This window comes from Apus apus, chromosome 7 (genome assembly GCF_020740795.1).
Source record: "Apus apus isolate bApuApu2 chromosome 7, bApuApu2.pri.cur, whole genome shotgun sequence".
Taxonomy (NCBI): domain Eukaryota; kingdom Metazoa; phylum Chordata; class Aves; order Apodiformes; family Apodidae; genus Apus; species Apus apus.
Genome location: NC_067288.1, coordinates 4,994,708 through 5,014,339, shown reverse-complemented (window position 1 = coordinate 5,014,339; position 19,632 = coordinate 4,994,708). Strand labels below are relative to the sequence as shown.

The window sequence follows — 19,632 nt, the reverse complement described above, 5'->3', positions numbered from 1 at the left end:
TTTTGTTCCTGGTTTTTGGGTCAATCACAGAATCTTAGGGGCTGGAGGGGACCTTGAAAGATCATCTAGTCCAAACCTACCCCCCGCCAGAGCAGGGTGTGGAATAAACGCTCCTAAGTGCTCACAGGACTTGGTGGGGTGGGGGGGCCATAGAATGGGGGTCCTGCTGGGAGCCCCAGTGCTGTCCCACGAGCTGACATGACCAGCGCTGGCTGGAGGCCGACGGCGAGTGGGGCAGCAGGAGGGAGGGTGTCGGGGGAAGGGGCAGAGGGGGACAAACCCCAGCGCATCGCCTTTGTCCCCGGGAGGGCGGCGGCGGAGCGCGGGGCCCCCGCGTGTGCCGAGGCGGGCTGGTGCGGAGCATGTGCAGCTGCGGCAGGCACCTGGCAGGGAGCCGCAGCGCCGGGGATGTGAACCAGGCGGGGAGGAAGGCCCTTGACTCATCAGATAAATCCAGCCCCGCACGGCGAGCGAAGGCGGAGGAGGAGGAGGAGGAGGAGGCGGCTCTGCTGGTGGCGGCGGGGCGGGCGGGCGGGAGGATGGCGGGGGACAGCGAGCAGCGGCTGGAGGAGCAGGGCCAGCCCAGCGGCGGGGAGCCCTTCCTCATCGGGGTCAGCGGCGGCACGGCCAGCGGCAAGGTGCGGGGGGGGGGTTGGGGGCTGTGGGGAAGCCGGGCTGGGTTTGCGGGGAGCCCCAAGGAGCAGCCTGTGTCCTTCCCCTCCCCGGTTCCCGGCCACATGGCGGGGCCGAGCGGCCGCGGCGCCACGTGCTGCCGGGGGGGGACGAGCGGGGACACTCGGGCCTCGCCCCGGGAGCCCGGCGGGGCGGACACGGGTTTGGTTTTTTTTGGGGTGGGGGGGGTGAAGGCTTTGCCCCATCTCTCCCCCCTCATTCCCTGGCCCGGCTGCTCTCCGCCTCCCCGGGGGCTGCCGGCGGGCAGGGCTGCGGGCTCCACCGGGATGGAGGCGGCGTGTCCTTCCCCCCCAGCCCCGCAAAATCCTCCCTCCCGTGGCTTGAAGGAGCGTTTCCTTCCCCGCAGTGTCCTCAAGGGCTGCCGGCCCCGCGGCGGAGCAGCAGCCGGCGCCGGGTGCCCTGCAATGGTTTCAAATCGTATTGCTGGCTTTTTTTTATTATTATTATTATTATGATTTTATTTTGAACGGTGGCGGGGGGAGGTGGGCTGCCCTTGTCGGGCCAACTGGGGGGTAGCAGGAGGGAAAATCCTGCGGTAAATGCTGACTCACAGCGGCAGAACGACCTCCTTGCTGCGTGCCCGGGAGGGGATGGTCCTTGGGCAGGTGGGAGCGGGGCGGGGGGCTGCGGGGCCGGGGGCTGCGGGGTGGCCGTGCTGGACTAGGGTGATGTGGCCTTTCATCTGGAGGCTTGCTCTGGCAACCCTACGGCTCCTTCTTTATCTTTTTCTTTCTATTTCCCCCCTCCCCAATTCATACAGTGTATTTTTTTATTTATTTTATTTTATTATTCATTTCTATTTTTTTTTTAAACGAGCAGTTAAGACCAGATCCACAGCTCCATCATCCCTCCTGTGCAGGGCAGCACAGCCCTTCTACCTGCATTTTTAAGAGGCATTTCAGAGGGCACGAATAGATTTGGTAGCAGCCATCCCTCTGAAATACTTGGTGCTAAGGAAACAATGTGGGCTGTCACAGGAGGGAAGACAGAGCCTTGTATCTTAACCCCTGTTAAGAGGGGGGGCCTTTCTCCCTGAAAGGATGGCATAACCCAACTGCTGTACCTCAGCCCATATTCATAGTGTTTTGAGAATGTGTCTCCTATTGACTCTTGGGCTGCAAGGGGGAAAAAAAAATCCAGCTATCACAGGGGCGGGATGGTGAGAGAGGATGCAATTCTCTCCGCTGGGAGCCAAAGCTGGATTGTTCCTGCAGTACAGCTCCTGGTGACTCAAACACTGGGTTTGTCTGATCTCTGATGCGTGGGTCTGATGCCTCTCTGTAGCTGTCCCAAGAACATTGTGTCTGGCACTGCTGAACTGTTATGTCTCTGAACACTGTGACTCTGGCCCACAAGGTAAAAGCAGCGATCACAGTACAGTACACCACGGTAGTTCTCAACTTCAAAGTGAGAAAGCTTAGTAACAGCTGGCTGCCTTCGAAAAGAAAATAGGGAAATGGTTCTTTCTAGCAAGGGAGATATACTAACTGGCTTTTCCTGTCTCTCAGCTTTGATTTCTCCCCCTCCAGTGATTGGTGGCTGCTAAAAACCTCTGTGCAGTGCAGCCTGTTGAAGGGAATCCAGCAGATCAGTGCAAAGTTTGTGGGGAAAGGCTGCAAGAAATATACTGTTAAAAAAAACCCCCAAAACCAAAAAACAAAACAAAACAAAAAACCAACAAGCTTGTTCAAGGAGAAGCAACAGCAAAAAAGGGGCCTGGGTTTTGTGCAAACAGACCCTCAAATTCACAGGGCAGGGGTGCAGTGGGGTGTCCCCCAGGTGTGTAGTGACAGTGCCGCAGTGTGCTCTAGGAAAGCAGCACCAGGGGCTGGTGTGGTTTGCTCAGCTCAGGGCTTTCCCACAGCTAAAATCCGTCCCAGGGGCTGCTGTCCTGGTGTGCTGGCTCTGGCTGAAAACAAAGTGCTCCTAGGAGGGAAAGTGAAGCAGGCACCTTTCCCACCAGGGAAGCGGCAAATCCATCTGACTCGCCCTCACACCAATTGAGGGGTGTTGTCATAACACACCCCTTTGGCAGCACACCAGCCCAAAGATAACGGAGGGCATTTGCCTGGCAAGGCCCCTTCAGCTCCTCCCACTGCTGCTTTTGTTGAGTCTAAGATGGGGAAAAAGGCTCCGGGGTCCCCTCCATCCCTCTTGATGTACCAGCACAGTCAGGCTGGGGAAGGAAAGGTTCCTGTTTGTAGCTTGCCTCAACTTGTTGTTGCATGGTGCCCTGGGGAAGGGCATCTGAAGTGGCCAGCCTTCCCCAAAATGCTGGGGGTAGTGTTTGTCTGGTATTTCTTAAAGGCAAATTGGTGAGAACTCAAATTCAAAGGCTGACTGCTGTTCCCTAGTGAGCAAAAGAGGCTTGTGCAACTTTTGGTACTCAAATAGGAGGTGGAAACCTGAGGACTCGCCTGTTTTTGGCTCTTTAAAGAAATCTGGGCTGTGTTGGGAGGAAAACTGGGGAGCTGCAGAGATCCTGGTCAGGCTGTGATGCTGCATCCTCTACCAGGGCAGTGTCAGTTGCGTGGTGGCTGCTTTGTGTCTGCTTAGCTGGGACCGGCTCCTCAGAAAAGCTTAACAGGAGCCAGTATTTCTCCCACTGTCCCCCAAAACCCAAGCACTGTGCAGCCCAGGCAAGGCTTGCTGCTATCACCTGAAGTGCAGGAGATGACATGGCATTAAGACTCCCTCCTGTGCCAAAGCCAGAGAGGACTGCAACCACTTCACTTCCTCTGAGGGATTCCCAGGGCTGGTTGCAGCATTTTCTTTCACCCTTTGTGCTTTCAAGTGCTCTGCTAAAGCTCTCGTTTCCTTCTTATACCCATGGTCTTTGTGCTTTGTGCTTCTTCCCTCTCTCCTGGGAGAGATTCCTGACTACCAAGGACTGCAGGATGCAAGGCAGGCAGCCAGGCTGCAGGCTGGAGGGAAGTTCAGCAAGCTGACTACAGGGATGAGCTGGAGAGCATTGGGATACCTCCTTAAGCTCTTCCCGTGTCCTTGCTTCAGCTCAGAACCCTGCAGCTCTGCTGGCAGAGCTGGAGTGGTTTACTTCCAGCAGCAGTGGAAGCATCTGGTGCTGGGGTGGTTGCAGAGGTGGGGTGAGCTCTTCAAACAGGCTGAAGCATTAATGGCTTGTCCCCAAGTGCTGCAAAGCAAGGTGCTGATTGCTGCCTTCCAACAGGAGCTTGTAAGAAAAGACAGATTTACAAAGGGTTGCACCCTTTCCTTGGCTGCCCGGCCCTCTGACTAGTGAGGGCTGAATGTAGGTGTCACTGTGGCCCAGCGGGGACACCTTTTGGGTCTTGAGTTAGCACATAAAGTCAGAAATGTCTGTTTGAAGCTGCAGCCTGCGAGTTTCCAGACTGCGGAGCACCGAGGTTGCCATGTGTGTTCAGCCAGGTGCATTCTTCACTCTTAATCCTTTAGGCACTTCTGCTTTAAACACCAACAGCGCTGTCTGAGGCTGAGCTGGCTGCCTAGAAGAGTGACCTAGTCAGGAGGCTGAAGAAGGCTGGTATCACCCAGCCAGGGTGGGACAGCCAGCACGTTGGTCCCCAGGGAAGTGGTGGCGGCAGTTGCAGCACATCTCTCCATGAGGCAGTTCCCTTTCCATGAGGCAGTTCCCTTTCCAGGTGGAGCTTCTTGCATGACACACCTCAGACGCCCACATTCACAAGGGCTGAGGTTCCCCCTACAGCAACCTGGGGGTCATTGCCACCATGTCACCAGCTGGATGCCAGGAAAAGAAGCCCAGGAGAGACCCAGTAGTGACCCAGGGGAGAGCTGTGGGAGGGGGACTAGCAGGGATTGCAGCAGTCCTGTGTCAGTTCAGCTCCATTTCCTGGTGACGTTCATTCCATAGCTGGCAGGAGCCCTGAATCACAAGGTCTGACTTGTTTTAACACTGGTGTCAACGTGTGCTAGAGACTCATCAAACTTTCTAGTAGAACGTTTTTCTGTGCCAGCCCCTGATCAGACTGATACACAGGGCGTTTTGATGTGTCAGCCCTTTCCTGTTACAGATTGAATATGTGTGAGTTCATTATGGAGCCTGCTTACCATAGTCCTGTGGGCTCAGCCAGCTCCAGGCTATGGCATTTGCAGCAGGGGATGGAGAAAAATGACCCACATCTAAACCCAGTGGATTGGGAAGGATTATGTTAGGGGAGTTGTTTTCCTCCCCACACATAATCTGTGTTCAGATCCTCTGTGTTTGTGTGTGCCTGTTTATGCTCCAGCCCAGGACTGCTGATCACATGCGCAGCATCCCAGGGTGAGTGAACAGAAACCTGGCAATCCCAGTCCTGAACTGGTTGGCCTGTGGCTCACAGAGGGAAAGGCAGGAATGGTGAACCTGCCCGGGAAAGCTCTGGGTGGAGGGTCAGGCTTTTGGGACGAGAATAGCAAGTTTCCAGACCCAGTGCTGCTGTAGAGATGTGCTACATTAGGACTGGAAAGGATTGTGTGGGTCATGAACTAGGTCTCTGCAGTTGCAGGCAGATATTTAATAGATGCTCAGTGACCTTTCCCAATTTTGTATCTGTTCTGTGTGTTACCCCTGACCACCAAGCACTTCCTAATACTCTATAATTAACATCACCTTATGAGAACAGAGCAACATCCATAACTCATGTGCTGCAGGAGATAAACTGGAGAGAAGGATAGCATTACCATGGCTCCTGATTTCAGGGACTCAGTTGAGTAGAAGTCCCCTGTGATGGTTGGGAAGGAAGCATCCTAGTGGTCACTGGTGTGATATTTGGGAAAATCCTGCCAGATTCCAAAACCAGAGGCTATTTTATCCACAAGCATGTAATGAGGACACCCTGGCCAGGCTCCTTCAGTTGCAAACTTATGAACAGACCCTGCCAAAACTGTTCACATCCAGATCCTACAGGAAAGGAGGGTCATGGCAGTGTTGTTCATAGAGATAACCTCTGGGCTTCTCTCCTTGGTGGGAGGTGAGATGTGTGACTCCTGCAGTCTGCCCGTGTTCCTTGCTGTAGCATTTGTTGTGGGCCAAGGGCATTGCTCTTCTGGAGAGGACTGTTCCTTCAGGTGAGCAGTGTCTCAGCTTAGGGTGAGCAACCTGCAGCAGTGGCAGGATTCTGTGCCTCTCTTCCTTCCACACTGCAGCCCAGCATGTGCCTTTCCTGGCAGGTCTTTCTTCTAGCACAGCCCTTCTCTCTCTCCGAAGGGATCTGGCAGCTTCAGCATTTCTTTAGGGCTGGAATAACTTTATCTGGCAGAAGTCCCTTAATTTAAGTGTCTGGAGTCCTTGGGAGGATGGGAGGTCCTCTACTGGGAGCCTGGTGAGCAAGCTCAGCATAGACATCCCTCTGCATTGGCTCCCCAGGGATGGAGGGACTGTTCTGAGCAAGTGGCTTTGGGCATATCCACATGCACAAGGCTTATGTCCTCCTCCTAGCCCAGGACTGGCCTTACCAGCCAAGGCAGAAGTACCTGTAGTGCCCTGTCTGCTGCAGTAAGCCTGGGGCTGAAAGCATCAGCAGTGTCCTGCCTGGTGCCTTCACATGGTGGTGAACTGTAGAACTGTCCATCAGCTTTCTCTCTCCTGCCCATCTGAAGTCATCATTTACTGGCTGAGCAGAGCTATCCAAGAGGGATTATGGGATAATCTGCCTAATAATATTGGGGAATTAGTCAACTCCTGAAGAATATCTGAGCAGCCAGCTATAGGCCATAAGTGAATATAAATTAATACGTAATGTAATGAATATATTTTAAATAAATGTCAGGAGTAGGGCTCTGAACACCCCTCTGTTGAGTTTCTTCCCCAGTGCACCACCTCTCTTCTTTTGGGAAAACACCCTGGAGTCCTTCCCCAGGTGCCCTCTCCCAGTAGTATAAAGCTGTATTTCTTCCTTAAACACTGCTTATTTGTGTGCTTGGTGCAGTGGAGGAATCCTGCAAGGGGAGATGCAGCTGCTTCTCTGTGGGAATATCATCTCTTTGAGCTCCTTTCTTGGGCTGTGGTGTGCAGATACCTCCCTCTCAACCGTCCCTGTGTGGTGCGGGTTGGTTTGTGCAGCTTTCCCAGGGAGCAGCTCAAGCACAAAACCTGGGGGAGTGCAACTCAGCGGGTTGCAGCCAGTTTGCTTGAACCTGGAGCTGAGTTCCTCTTGCTGCAGGTTGTGGAAAGGCATAAGGGTGGCAGAGAGGCCAGGGCTCCCTGCCAGTGTGCTTGGGAAGTCCTGCATTGGTTTCACGTGGCTAAGATGGGAAAGGTCTACTTGGCAACCACAGAGGCTTAGAGGCTGCTGTGTCCTGTGTATATTTAGTTTTAAACAAGTTCTGGAGGAGGGGAAGGCTTTTGCTTGAGAAAGCATCCTGTTGCTGGGAGTGCCCTGCAGCTGAATCACCATCAGTGTTTGCTTTGGGTTGTTGTGAGGTGTGCACAGACAATGTAGATCTGGGGAAGGGGCTGAACGGAGGCAAGGAGTCCTGTCCTGCCTCATCTTCCTGCAGATGAGATGTGTCGTGTGGGGCAGAGCTAGGGATGGGGCTCAAATCCCAGAGTTTCTGTGTTGGGATTCATCTATAGCATCATGTCATCTTTCTCAAGTCATCTGTTTGCCTCTGCAGTTCTGGGTGCTCAGAGAAGAAACAATTGTCATCTCGTCCCCTGGGAGAAGTGCTTAGGGATTGGCAAAGGAAGGAATCTGGGCCCAGATTGTCCCTGCAGCTGGGTGCTGAGTGCACATGTCAGCACCTCATGTCCCCTGGGGTACCGTGCACCCAGGCTGGTTGCACCTCGCTGCAGTGCTTTGCAGTCATGCCTTGGCCTTGGTCTTTGTGGGCATCTGCTGGTCTCCCCAGAGGCTAACTGCTGGCATTTCCAGTTAGCAGTGGACTTTTCACACTTCTCACACCTACGTGTGCAGTGCTGGTTTGGGAGAAGGGGCTTTACGTGGGGCACATGTGTCATTTATTTGGAGGGACGCTTCCCGAGGCTGGGAGTTTCAGTTCCCACTGCGCAGGGGAATTTGTAACATCTGTGTTTCTGGGTTTTCATCCTCCTTGACATAGGGTGTTTTATCGACCATGGGAAAAAACTGCCTGTCCAGCTGTAGGAGGTGTTCAGACTGGCATCAGGGAATGCCTCTCATGAACCAGTTTTGTTTCCACAAGTGATGGTGAGGAAACGAAGAACCTTCTGCACGTAGACCTCACCGAGGTTTGCTGCCTTGCTGAGGTGAAGCTGAGTGTGACCCTCTGGCTGGAGGAACCTGCCACCTCCCCCGCTGTCCCTGTGTCCCACTGTGCTTACACTGGTATCATGTGTGAGCAGTGCCCTGGCCCACAAATTCTGCAGGACCAAGGTGACACATGTGCCTCTTCCCAGAGTCCAGAGGTGACAACTCACAGTACACTGAACCTGAGCTTGGTCCTGAGGGCAGGATGTCCTTGGGATCATCTTTCTCCATGGCTTCTCATAGCTCTCCAAAGCCCACCGGAGAAAGGGAAGGGTCTGTGGCATCTTCCTGGATGCTTTTGCAAGAGGCACTTGCTACCCCAGGCACTCGGATGGTAAATGCAGCCAGGACACATTCCCATCCTCATCCTGGGCCCTGGTGGGAGGATGTGTTCCTGTCTCTAGCTGCTAAGGGCTACTTTCTCCTTGGGTTTTTCTAACCGTTGGGTGTCTTGAGTTGTGGGGTATGGAGCAGGAGGGTGATTTTCAGAGCTGATGAGGACTCTTTTCTCCACTTCCCAGGATCAGTAGACCAGAGATTAGCACGCATAAAGCAGAAAACACACTGGCAGGAGCTGTCTGGTGGTCTCAAATGATTATATTGTCCATCCACATGCTGAGGTCCAGGGGGAGAGTGTAAGTGCCACTGGTGTCTTGCTTTCACTGATCCAAAGGAGCCCTGCTGCCTCCCTTGGCCTGGGGAAAGCAATTTCTGGTGGAGATCTGTATGGAACCTGCTGACACACCCAGGCTGGGGATCTGCCTGGGTGTGCTGAAAGGTGGTTTACTCCCAATTGCAAAGGGCCTGGGAACTTTGGTGTCCTTGGCAGCTGTGGCCAAGGCTGAACCCTGCAGCCCTGCATCTCCTTGCTGCATGGGCAGCACAGGAAGGCAGCAGCGTGCGGGGGAGAGAGCAGGGAGGAAAAGCAGAGGAGAGGCTCCGTGCACGCCCTGTTTTTGCAAACCCTGTGAGATACAGCTGGATAAGCAATAGGGCTGACGCAGGCTGGAGAGGGATGTGGGGAGTGAGAAAACAGGGAATGGAGAATGAGCTCCAGCTTTGCATCTGCGTGTGCGAAGGGCGAGGAACCGGCACGGACTTGCAGTGCTTTGTTCTGGGTGGTAGCAGCTTTGCTGCAGGGCAAGGCTGCCAGCGTGGCTTGGGAAGCACGACTTGCCAGCCATGAGAGGCAGGAGAAGAAGGTGGGATGCTCGAGGAGACCCTATTTCTGACCCAAAGCCCAAGCTTGTTCCCCGGGGCCCGCTGTGGGGCAGCCTGAGCTGGTTGGCTCTGCAGCAGGGCTGTGTGTGGAGCCTCTCCAGCCGGGCTGGGGCTGACTCATGGCACAGCAGTGACAGCCAAGTCAGGTCAGCCTGGCCTGGAGGGGAAGAGCTGGTCTCTGGGGACAGGAGTGCCGTCAAATCTTCCAGCTTCTCAGGCAAACAGCCTTGTCCTCTGCCTGCTGGGGTGACCTCCTCTGCCAGAAATGCCTTCCCCTCCCTGTTCCCACTCGCCACTGCTGTCTTCAGCTCTGCATCTGGAGGTTGCCAGCCAGGTATGGAGCAGATGGTTGAGCCAGCAGGGAAGTGAGAGCACAGAAAGAGCCATGGCCAGGCTGGGAGAGGCAGGCTGGGGCAAGCAAACCTCTCTTTGCTAAGCAGAATGCTCAGCAGAGAGTATTTGTGGTAACCACGGCCAGGAGCGGCTCAGCTGGGCATCTGCAGCAAGCGTGATTCACAGGGGGTGAAGCAGCTGGGTTTGGCACCAGGAGCACCCACTTCTCCCCCACCAGGCTGTGGGGCCGGAGCTGCGCGGGGTTCCCGCAGGCAGCTGAGCACTCCCTGCCGGCCTGACCTGGGCTCTGCCTGGTGGGGACAGCTGTGCTGGCTGCCAGCTCCCAGTGCAGTTAGCACCGCGGGGTTGCAGTGGCCGAGGGACTGGAGCAGGTTTTGGGATGTGTCCCCCAGCCCCCGGTGCCTGCTGTGGTGCCAGCAGAGCCGACGCGGCCACCGGTGCCCAGCCCGCTCCGTACCCGCTGCCAGGTGCTGGTTCTGGTGCCAGCAGGGCCCGTGGGGACCTTGCACCAGCAGCCAGAGCCACGTGGCTCTTCAGCTGCTGGCTCTGCAGTGCCCTTAGCCTTGCTATGCCAAGAGGCACCAGGATATGCTCACAGCTGCTCCTCCCAGCCCTGGCAGCTGTGGTAGAGATCTCTGATAAAGTCCCAGAGCTCTCCTCCTGGTGTCTTTTCATCTTGGGCTTTATTTAGGGTATGAAAACAACCTGGCTCCCCCTCTCTGAGGGCTCTCTCCCTCCCTGCCCATGCAGTGGTGGAGTTTTTGGGCTGGACCAGGGCTGGGGAAACCAAGGCACTGAAGCTACTTCCCGGGGAGTCGGCTCAGCCCTGGTGCCACACACAGCTCTGCTCCCTGAGGAGCTGCTGGGCCGGCTGGAGCTGGCTGTGGGGGCCCTGGGGCTGCAGTGGAACCCAGGCAGCAGCCAGCTGGCTTCCTGCTGCAGTTTGTGCCCAGAATAGGAGCTGTGGGCAGCCCATAGGGAGGCAGGAGAGAGAGGCAGGGAGCAAACTTGGTGCTGCTTTCACACTGCAGCACACCCCTGGTGCACTTTTCCCTCAGGGGCTTTGGGCTGTACCTTTCAGGGCACCCTGAACTCGGCTAGAAGTCCAGCAAACAGCACCCCATGCACCCCGGAGTGGTGGTTACCTGGGGACATGCTCCTCCCTGCATGGCTCAGACACCGCTTGCCACTGACTTGCCTCCTTTGCTGTTCTTTTCCCAGTCCTCAGTATGCTCCAAGATCGTCCAGCTGCTGGGCCAGAACGAGGTGGATTATCGCCAGAAGCAGGTGGTGATCGTGAGCCAAGACAGCTTCTACCGGGTGCTCACCTCGGAGCAGAAATCCAAAGCTCTCAAAGGGCAGTTCAATTTTGACCACCCAGGTGAATGGAGAACAGCACCGGGGGCTCTGCCTCGCAGTGGGGGGAGAGTGCTGGAGCAGGACCCCCTGCTCCTTACATGGACACTGGGACTCTGCCTCCACATGGGGCAGGAGGAGTTAAGCTTTTCTGGAGCTGGGCACATCCCTGGCAGGGTGGCTGGGACCTGTGTCTTGTGCACCTCTGTCTCTCATGGGAAAGAATCTGCCTCTGGGGTCGAGGGTTTGGGAGGAGAAAGGGCATGTTGTGAACCCTCAGACTCCTTAAGGTGCTCCTCTTCTCCCTGCAAAAAAAAAAAACATCCACCAGTTGGAAAACCTTTCTGGTGCAGCTGGGTCAGGACCAGGGAGATCTGCCCTGGCACAGCCCCCTGGACCCAACAGCTCCATGTCCCTCCTTCAAGGAGGGAACCATCTTGTGCAGCTGCTCTGCAGACCCCTCCACCCAGGGGGCCGTGCTCTGTTGCTACACCAGGAGATCTTTGAACCATTTCTGGGCTCAGTGGGGAAATTTCAGAGCTGCTGTCCCTTCGTCCCACGAGGACAATGGCCAGAGACAGCGAGCACAGAGTAAACAGAGCCCTGTCTGTCCAGCAGCTCGAGGCTGAAACACTGCTCCAGTCTCTCTGAGGGCTGGAGCCCTGGAGGAGATGCCTTCCCAAGCCCGGGCTGTCAGCACTGCTGTACAAGGATGGTATTGATCTCTGTGGGCCAGATTCCAGGCTGCTGCAAAACAGGGAAGCCCCAAGGGCTCTGGGAGAGCTGGGCCTTGCTACACCCACGGGGATGTGCAGGGTTTTCCTTCCGAGCCTGTGTGTCTGTCTGTCCCCAGTGCGAGGTGCCAGTGGCTCTGGTTAGGCTGAGCTCAGCATCTGGTGGGTGGGAGAAGTTGCGAAGCTGCCTCGGGTAACGTTTCCTCTCTCCTCAGATGCCTTTGACAACGAGCTGATCGTGAAAACGCTCAAAGAGATCACGGAAGGGAAGACGGTCCAGATTCCTGTCTATGACTTTGTCTCCCACTCCAGGTCTAACAGCTGCCCCTGCCTTGCTGTGCCTCTGCAAGCTCCCTGCCGTGCAGCACACAGCCTTGCCAGCCCCAAACCCCCACCCCTTCCCTTGTCCCTGCTCCAGACCCCTTAGTTAGAGGATCCAGGGCAGATACAGGCACAGTCTGAGGGTCTGGAAAGCTTCTCAGACCCACAGTTGCATCCAGCAACATGCAGGCATCAGTGCAGGGGGGTTATGGTCCCCCTTTTCTTGCCCCATCCACACTTCCTTTCCCCATAAACTCTGTGTTTGCAGCTTTAACAAGTATTCCAGGCTCAAACAGTGTGGCACTGCCATGAAAGGAGGACAGTTCTTGCTCTTGTAACTCTTCCCTTGCATGTGGTCAGCTTGTTTTTGCATGCCTGTGCTGGTTGTGGATGTGACCCTGCCCCATTCCTGCAAAATCACTGTGGTGCTGGAGCTTGCTGCCCCATTCCTAGGGGAGCAGAGCTGGCCCTTGCAGATTCCCATGGGTCAAGCCTCATGCACAGGCTTTCTGGGTTTTACAGCTTGGCACATACAACACATGCAAGCAGCAGCTGGCTGAGGTGGGGGGGGAGAAGGGCTGCTTCCTGCCCTGCCATTTATCCTTCTAGGAAGCCTACGTATGCCTTGGATTCCCTTCATGGCAGTGGGGAAGGTCTGCCCTCTACTTGGCTGCCCCCCTGGTGCAGCAGGGATGTCCTGGGCTTGGAGCAGCACCTAGGAGCACTGCTGTTTCCCCCCGCCTCTCTTGGCTTGTTTCTCCCCACCCTCATATTTTGACTCTCCTCCCCTCTGCTAGGAAAGAGGAGACGGTGACTGTCTACCCCGCCGACGTGGTGCTTTTTGAGGGCATCCTGGCCTTCTACAGCCAGGAGGTGCGGGATCTGTTCCGCATGAAGCTCTTTGTGGACACGGATGCGGACACCCGGCTGTCCCGCAGAGGTGAGGTCAGGTCCAACTGTTGTGCCTTGTGCAGGGACAGAAGTGTCACTGAGCTGCTGTGGGTGGCTGGTTGCGGAGGAAGGTGACAAGAGCAGAACTGGAGTTGACAGAAAGCTGTGCTGCTGGCTAGCAAAGAGCCAGGGAACTTTTCCTCCCCGGTGCAGAACATCACGCAGGGCAACTTAATGGCAGTGGGGAGCACCTTGCTCCATGTCTGTTTGGATGCAGTGGCTTTTTTCTGCCCTTTCTGGGATTCCTCCTTTGATACATGCAGCAGTGTGACTACTGAGCATGCTGTGTCCTCACATGGCCCTTTGGCACCAGCCCTGTGCCATCAGCAGAACAGCTGCTGCTGCCAGTCAGCAGGTACTAGCCAGGAAGGGTGCAATGGGTGCAGCAAAGCAGCTCAACAGCTCGATCAGAAGTGCCTGATGGATGGATCTGCTGAGGAGCTGGGGAGTGGGTGTGCTCTGAGGGTGGCCTTTGGGTGTGAGGGTGTCCATCGTGGGTGATGCAGATAGGGAGTTTGGTTTTACATCTTGGTTTGTGCAAGCACAGCCAGCACAGAATGAGACCTCTTTGTGTTACTTGTCACTGGGGTGATGACTTTGAGGTGCAAATAGCACTAGAAGCCAGAATATCTCTTTCTAGGACTCCCCATGTCCAGCTGGCTTTGCTATGGGTTGCCAGCTGACAGAGGAGGGACTCCAGCTCTTCAGGGTGCAGCTCTGCATGGCTTGAGATGCCATTAATTTCAAAGCAGCCTTTAGGAGTGGGGGCACTGAAGTAGCTCCTGAGTCTTCTGGATGACTAAGAAAACATTTGGGGACTCTTGGAGCAGAATTCAGTTTGGCCTAAACTGTCCCAGCCCGTGCCTGGCTCCTACAGCCTCTACAGGGTGTCTGGGAATGCAGAAGATGATGGAGGAGAGGTCCTGTCCAAAGCTGTGTGCTGTGATGAGAGGAGAGTGTCTCTGTGTGTTAGCTGGGACTGCTTGTGTGCATGGGACTGATGCACTCTGCCACTGGACTGGTCTTGCCTGCTCTCCTGCTGTCAGACAGATACGCAACCTCTTTCCCTCTTGGGATGTCATCAGTGCTGATTACAACCTCCTTTCTACTTATCCTTCTTGACCCTGCCCACTGTTCTTGCATGACTCACCCAGGGACGTGACAGCAGAGTCATTGCAGGGATGTCTCAGCAGGTCACAGATCTGCATTTGCCAGGTCCCACAATGTGTCCCTTGTCCCTTAAGCAGACCGTGCTGTGCAGGAACTCTGGTTTGCACCCAGCTGGGGGCAGCACACAGGTTTGGCAGTGCTCTGTATCAGCTCTCTGAAGGCAAGATGTTTCCTTGTGTGTTTGCAGTGCTACATGGCTCGCTCACACTCTGGGGTGTGTGGTTCAAGTCACTTTGGATGTGATATCAAGCTGTGAGCTCAGGGCTTGAGAACTGGTTGAGATCCCACTGACTAAGAGCTGAGACCATCCAGCTGCTGACCACAGGACAGAGCTAAAAACCCTGTTGTGCTGCAGCTGTTGGACAGAGTCCTGAGCCACATGGGCCCAGGCCATTCCTGGGGTCTTTCTCCCACCCACCAATCAATAAAGCCTTGTGAAGGGGCAGCTAGGCTGGTTGAGGTGCTGCTGCTTCCTAGTTAGGGCAACTCATCGGCCTCCTGATAGGGAACTGACCGTTTGGCAGCCTCCTGGCCTGCTGTCAGCAGTTGGCAGGACCACTGCAGCAGCAAGTCTGTTTACTGTATGTCTCCGTGTCATTTCTGGGAAGGGAAAGCCTGCACGTGAGGTGCTGAAGGTATAATCATGTCCCTGAAATGTAGCTGGAGGCGGCTTATACCAAAAGTCGGGATCTTGCGTTGCAACATGGCTCTGAGTCATCTTGCTCTCTCAGAAGTCCTGAAGAGTTGCAGCAATGGGCTTTTCAGCTGGGCAGCAGTGGGAGGTGAGGTTCCTGGAAATGCAGCTGACAGCTCAGTTAATCAGTAGCACTGGCTTTTGTACTTGCAACTCGCCCTGTCTTCATCTCAGCTCCTTTCCCGAGAGAAATGCTGCTACCAGAGCACAAGGGGCAAGGTCTGTCAGGTGCCTGAAACAGCCTGATCTCTGCAGGGCTGATCCTGGCCGAGGTCCCTCGATGTGTTGTCCTCGGCCACCTTCCATGACACAAAGACCAGGTCAGGCGTCCCGTGCGTGTTTCAGGCCTGCCTGGAGTGATGTGTGCCTGCTGGCTCTGCCTGGGTGCTGAGCTGTCCTTGGGACTCGAGGGTGACACCTCCAGGTAGGATGCACGGTCTTAGCCCGGATTTCTGGGACCCAATGCTCTGGGGCCAAGTGCAAGACTGCTGTTGGCGTGTGGGGTGGTTGCCCTGCTGTGGTCTGCCCTGGGAGTGGGCAGAAGAGTTTTGCCACATCAGGACCAGCCCCTGCAGCCTGGACACTCACCCTGTGCTGCTCACAGGGTGAGCGTGTCCACCACACGCCGTCCCAGCCCGGGCGTGCTGCACATACACCCTCCCTGTGCTCCTTCCCCACCCCAGAGTGGCCAACAAACGGGGTGTGGGACCTGAGAAACAAAAGTCTCTCTGTCTCACCTTTTGTTTTGTTTGTTTTCCTTGCCTTTTTTTTTTTTTTTTCCTGTATTGTTTGAGCTGGGGCTTGCTCCCGCTCTCTGGAGAAGACAAAAGGCTGGCTGGGGCAAGCTGAGCCACTCCTGGAGCAGGCAGGGAGCTGGCACACATCCTGCTGCCAGCCCTTGCTTTCCCCCATCACCTCCCCAGGGCTGGGCTGTGGAAGGGCACACTGCAGAGCTGCTGGTCAAGGACAAACAGAGCCGTGGGGATGGTGCCAAACTGGCACTGGGAGAGCAGCACTGTCCTGGCCCTGCAAGCACACAGGGTCAGGCAGGCTGGCAGTGCTGCTGCTTGGCTCTTCTTGGCACATGGAGAAGGCCTGCTCCAGACACAGTGCCAGGTGCTAGGATGCTGGGGAGAAGCCAGACAGCCCCTTGGGGACAGCTGAGAGCCATCTGCTCAGCCACAGGGCTGGTTTGGCTCTTACCCACAGATTGAATTCCTGCTGAACTGGGGCATTTGTCCTCACTGAAGTGGCTTCAGACTGGAGATGGCAATGGCCCAAATACCTTGTGCAAAGAGGGTGTAAGGCCCAAATGGCAGGAGGCCTGGCTTGCTCTTCTGCTTCCTGGCTTCCTTCTGAGCTGATCTCCTCCAAGCACCACCCCCAGGCTCTGGCTGTGGCAGCCTCCTTAGCCTTCCCATCTGACTCAGCTGGGGACAGCACAAGGAACCTGGCAGAGCTGGAAAGGTGGGCAAATTTTACTCTCCTTGCCTCTGCAAGTTAAATTACATCTTAATGTGTGTATAGGTGAACTCTACTGCTTTCTAACTCTTTGGGCACCTGTGCACTGGGACGACTGGGAGAATGCCCCATCCTGAGGCCCATGGCAGGGCAGAGCGACAGGAGAGATACAAGGACTAAAGCTGGGAACAGTCAGGACTGGAGTGGCACTGGTTACAGGTGGAATGTGCCTGCAAAGCTGAGAAGGGAGAGAGGACAAGAAAAGCCCTTGGAATCATAGAATCATCCTGGTTGGAAGGAACCTTGAAGATCATAAAGTTCAACCATAACCTAAATCCCCCTACCATAACCTAATTTACCCATTCAGTGCTTAAATCATGTTGCTAAAATCACAGCTTTGGTCAGGTCAGGTTCCTGGAAAGGGTTGGAAGCAGGTTAAAGCCTGTAGCTTGGACGTGGAGGTAGCAGCTTCCAGAAAAAGAGACCTCAGGCAAAATACCCTGGTAGTTGGCCAGGGGCTGCACTGAAGAGAAGCAGGATGGAGTGATTGATGTCTCAGCTCCTGACTGTGCCTTTCATCTTCCCTGCAGTTCTTCGAGACATCAGCGAGCGAGGCAGGGACCTCGAGCAGATCTTATCTCAGTACATCACCTTCGTCAAGCCTGCCTTTGAGGAGTTCTGTTTGCCAGTAAGTAAGGGGAGTGACACCCATGGGAGTCTGACAAAAACACCTGCCCAGCTCCTTAGACAGGAGCATTTTGTGCCGTAGAGCTCAGGTTAGCTTGCCTCATCTTGCTCCCTCCCTGCAGGCAGCAGCAAAAATGGGGATGCCAGTGCTGGCTGGGGCAGGGTGAGATGGGGGACTGTTTATACAGCCACTGCCTTCCTGGTGAGATCACCCTCCCTATGGAAATGTCAAGATGGCCAGAGAAACTCCTCACTGCACAGGGTCTGACAAACTCAACACAAGGCAGCTCAGCAGATGCCAGCCTGGGAGGGAAAATCCTTGGCTGCATCTAGCTGAGGATGGGGAAATCCCTGTCCCCAGGCAGTGTCTGCTGTATCTTCCTCCTATTTTGGGCTGTCCTGCCTGCCCTTTTCACTCCTGCAGTGCTGCTGGCTTCTTGCTGGCTGGATGCTGGCCACACAGACAGGCACAGAGATGTTTTTGTGGCCAGGGTCTGAGGCTAGAAGCACAGGTTCAATTCCTGCCTGTGCTGCTGGCCAGCAGTTCCCAGGTTGCCGGCCTCCTCTGGCTCAGTTTCTCCAAAATCAGAAGAAATTTCTCATATAACTACACATCAGAGGGCTGATTCTTTTGTGTGCTGCAAGTTCTTTTCTGTGGCTCCTGGGCAGCACCCTTTTGCCTGGCTCAGATGTGGCTCTTGGAACCAAAGTCCAAGTCCAGTGTACTCCCAGGAAGGGTTTCCTGAGAGGCAGGTGCAGCTTGGTGCCTCCCAAGTCCTTAGCAAGGTAAATCAGCAGCTTTGTGAAGCAGCAGATGCTGCATCAGTCTCTTCTGTTGAAGAGTCTGTAGGAGGAGAAAATGTGAATCAAGGAGGGTAGAAAATCACTGCTTTGTCCCTGCCCAGCAGCTTTGCAGTGGTCTGCTCCCACTTCCAACTTGATGGTGGGCTCGTTTGGATGTTGAGCAGGCTCAGCACCCACTGTTGCTGTTACTCGACTCCTAAGCCAGCTCTGGGCCAGGCATCCAGCACTGAAATGGTCCAGCATGTCCTGGTGATTTCTGATACAGTTTGGAAGCACCTGTAGGTGTCAGATGACACCCTCTGCTCATCAGGCTAGCTTTGTTAACTGGTGGTAGATCTTGGCTGTCAGGAAGCTGATCAGCTGCAAAAGCTGACACAGAGAAGGGGTGGAACTGAAACTGGCACCTGCAGGTGAAAATAGGCCAGCACTGATGCCCTGAATCAGACCTTTTTTTTTTGCAGCAGTGCTGGCAGAAAATTCTTCCTGCATCCCAACCATATCATATGGCTGTGCCCCACATGCCCACGCAGCCCAGGCATGCCAGCTCTTGTTCTTGTACTCAGTCTGGCTGGATTCAGGGAGGAGGTTGCTCCCAAAAGCATCAGCTGCTGGGGTCTTGCAATGGTGAGGCTTTTCAGTTTCAGGTTGTGTTATGTGTGCCCCTTATTGGACTCTGTATGAGCTCATGAAAATGTATTTAAGCTGCAAAGCAGTGGCCTCAAAACACTGGGCAAAAGACAAGAGCATCTAAATGATCAGCCATGACGTACCTCCCAGGGGGTTTGGCAAGGGAAGGGGAAGGACTGGCCCAGGAAGCAGGGACAGTGTCTCAGCCTGGTGGCTCTCCACTTTCTCTGTAACACAGTGCTCTCTCTCCTCCCAGACCAAGAAGTATGCTGACGTGATCATTCCCAGAGGAGCAGATAATGAAGGTGAGTGAACCCAGCCCCTGCTGTAAGGTCCTTTGCAGCTGGCTTTGGGCTGTTGGTGTTGTGGTGGCGTTGGGGAGGAGGCAGCAGGACCTGCCACAGAGGTGACTCAGGCCCCTGCTAATCAAGAGTCACCACATGTGTGCTGAGATGAGCCTCTCCCCTTTGCTCCTGCCTGGAGCATTAGTGGCTGGGAATTTGTGCTCCTCTGATCGGTCCTGGGAGCTCATCTGTGTGCAGTGAGCTCCTGTTTCATCCCACACAAAGGGAAATGGGCTTCTCCAAGGTCAGGTGTGCAGCTGGGACAGCCAAGTCTCCACCTGGCTGGAATCAGCCTGACAGACTGGCTTGAATTCTGAACTCAGCTGGGGGCAGAGGGATGAAGTTCCAGCCAGGCAGCTCCTTCTCTCAGGGTTGCAGCTCCCCACTGTGTGCCAGGAGGGGACAGGAGGAGGGACCCCAGCTGCCACCTCATCTCTAGCTGGGCTCCGCTTCGTTTCGCAGCCCCCCTAACGCGACCTCTCCCCCGTGTCTTTTCCCTCCCTTTGCGCTCACAGTGGCCATCAACCTGATCGTGCAGCACATCCAGGACATTCTTAACGGAGGACTCAGCAAACGCCAGAGCAACGGCTACCTGAACGGCTACACTCCTCCCCGCCAGCGGCAGCCCTCAGAGTCCAGCAGCAGGCCTCACTGACCCCGGGGGGCAGGCGTGGGGCTGGGGGCAGAGGGCACTGGGGCCCTCCCGCTGCCCCTCTGTACATACTGTCCGTTCATTCCCCCCCTTTATCTATTTAAGAAACCAGATGGAGACCAATGCCTTTAATTTTGGATGTTGGAGATGCCGGATGAGAAGCAGCAGCCGGCTGCTCGGGAGCCTGGACCGCCCACAGCTCCTGGCCTTGCTCAGTAACTCCTCCAGCACGGAACCGGCTATAAATCTCTATAAATATAGAATTGCTCTATTTTTGTGTAAATGCAGAATAACGTGAAATTACTTGCCGTAAGGTAATTTGCCAGGCTCAGTGTTGCTG

The 19,632-nt window shown here is 55.2% G+C and overlaps 1 protein-coding gene across 1 annotated transcript; it reads left to right on the top strand.

The window, feature by feature from the left end:
- The first annotated feature begins 494 nt into the window (after positions 1-494).
- Positions 495-19,575, top strand: UCK2 (uridine-cytidine kinase 2). Its single transcript, XM_051625388.1, has 7 exons — positions 495-638; positions 10,713-10,872; positions 11,797-11,893; positions 12,700-12,842; positions 16,769-16,866; positions 18,553-18,601; positions 19,156-19,575. Exons 1-7 carry the CDS (start codon positions 540-542, stop codon positions 19,293-19,295), a joined length of 786 nt encoding a protein of 261 aa, XP_051481348.1. The 5' UTR covers positions 495-539; the 3' UTR covers positions 19,296-19,575.
- The last annotated feature ends 57 nt before the right edge of the window (positions 19,576-19,632 follow it).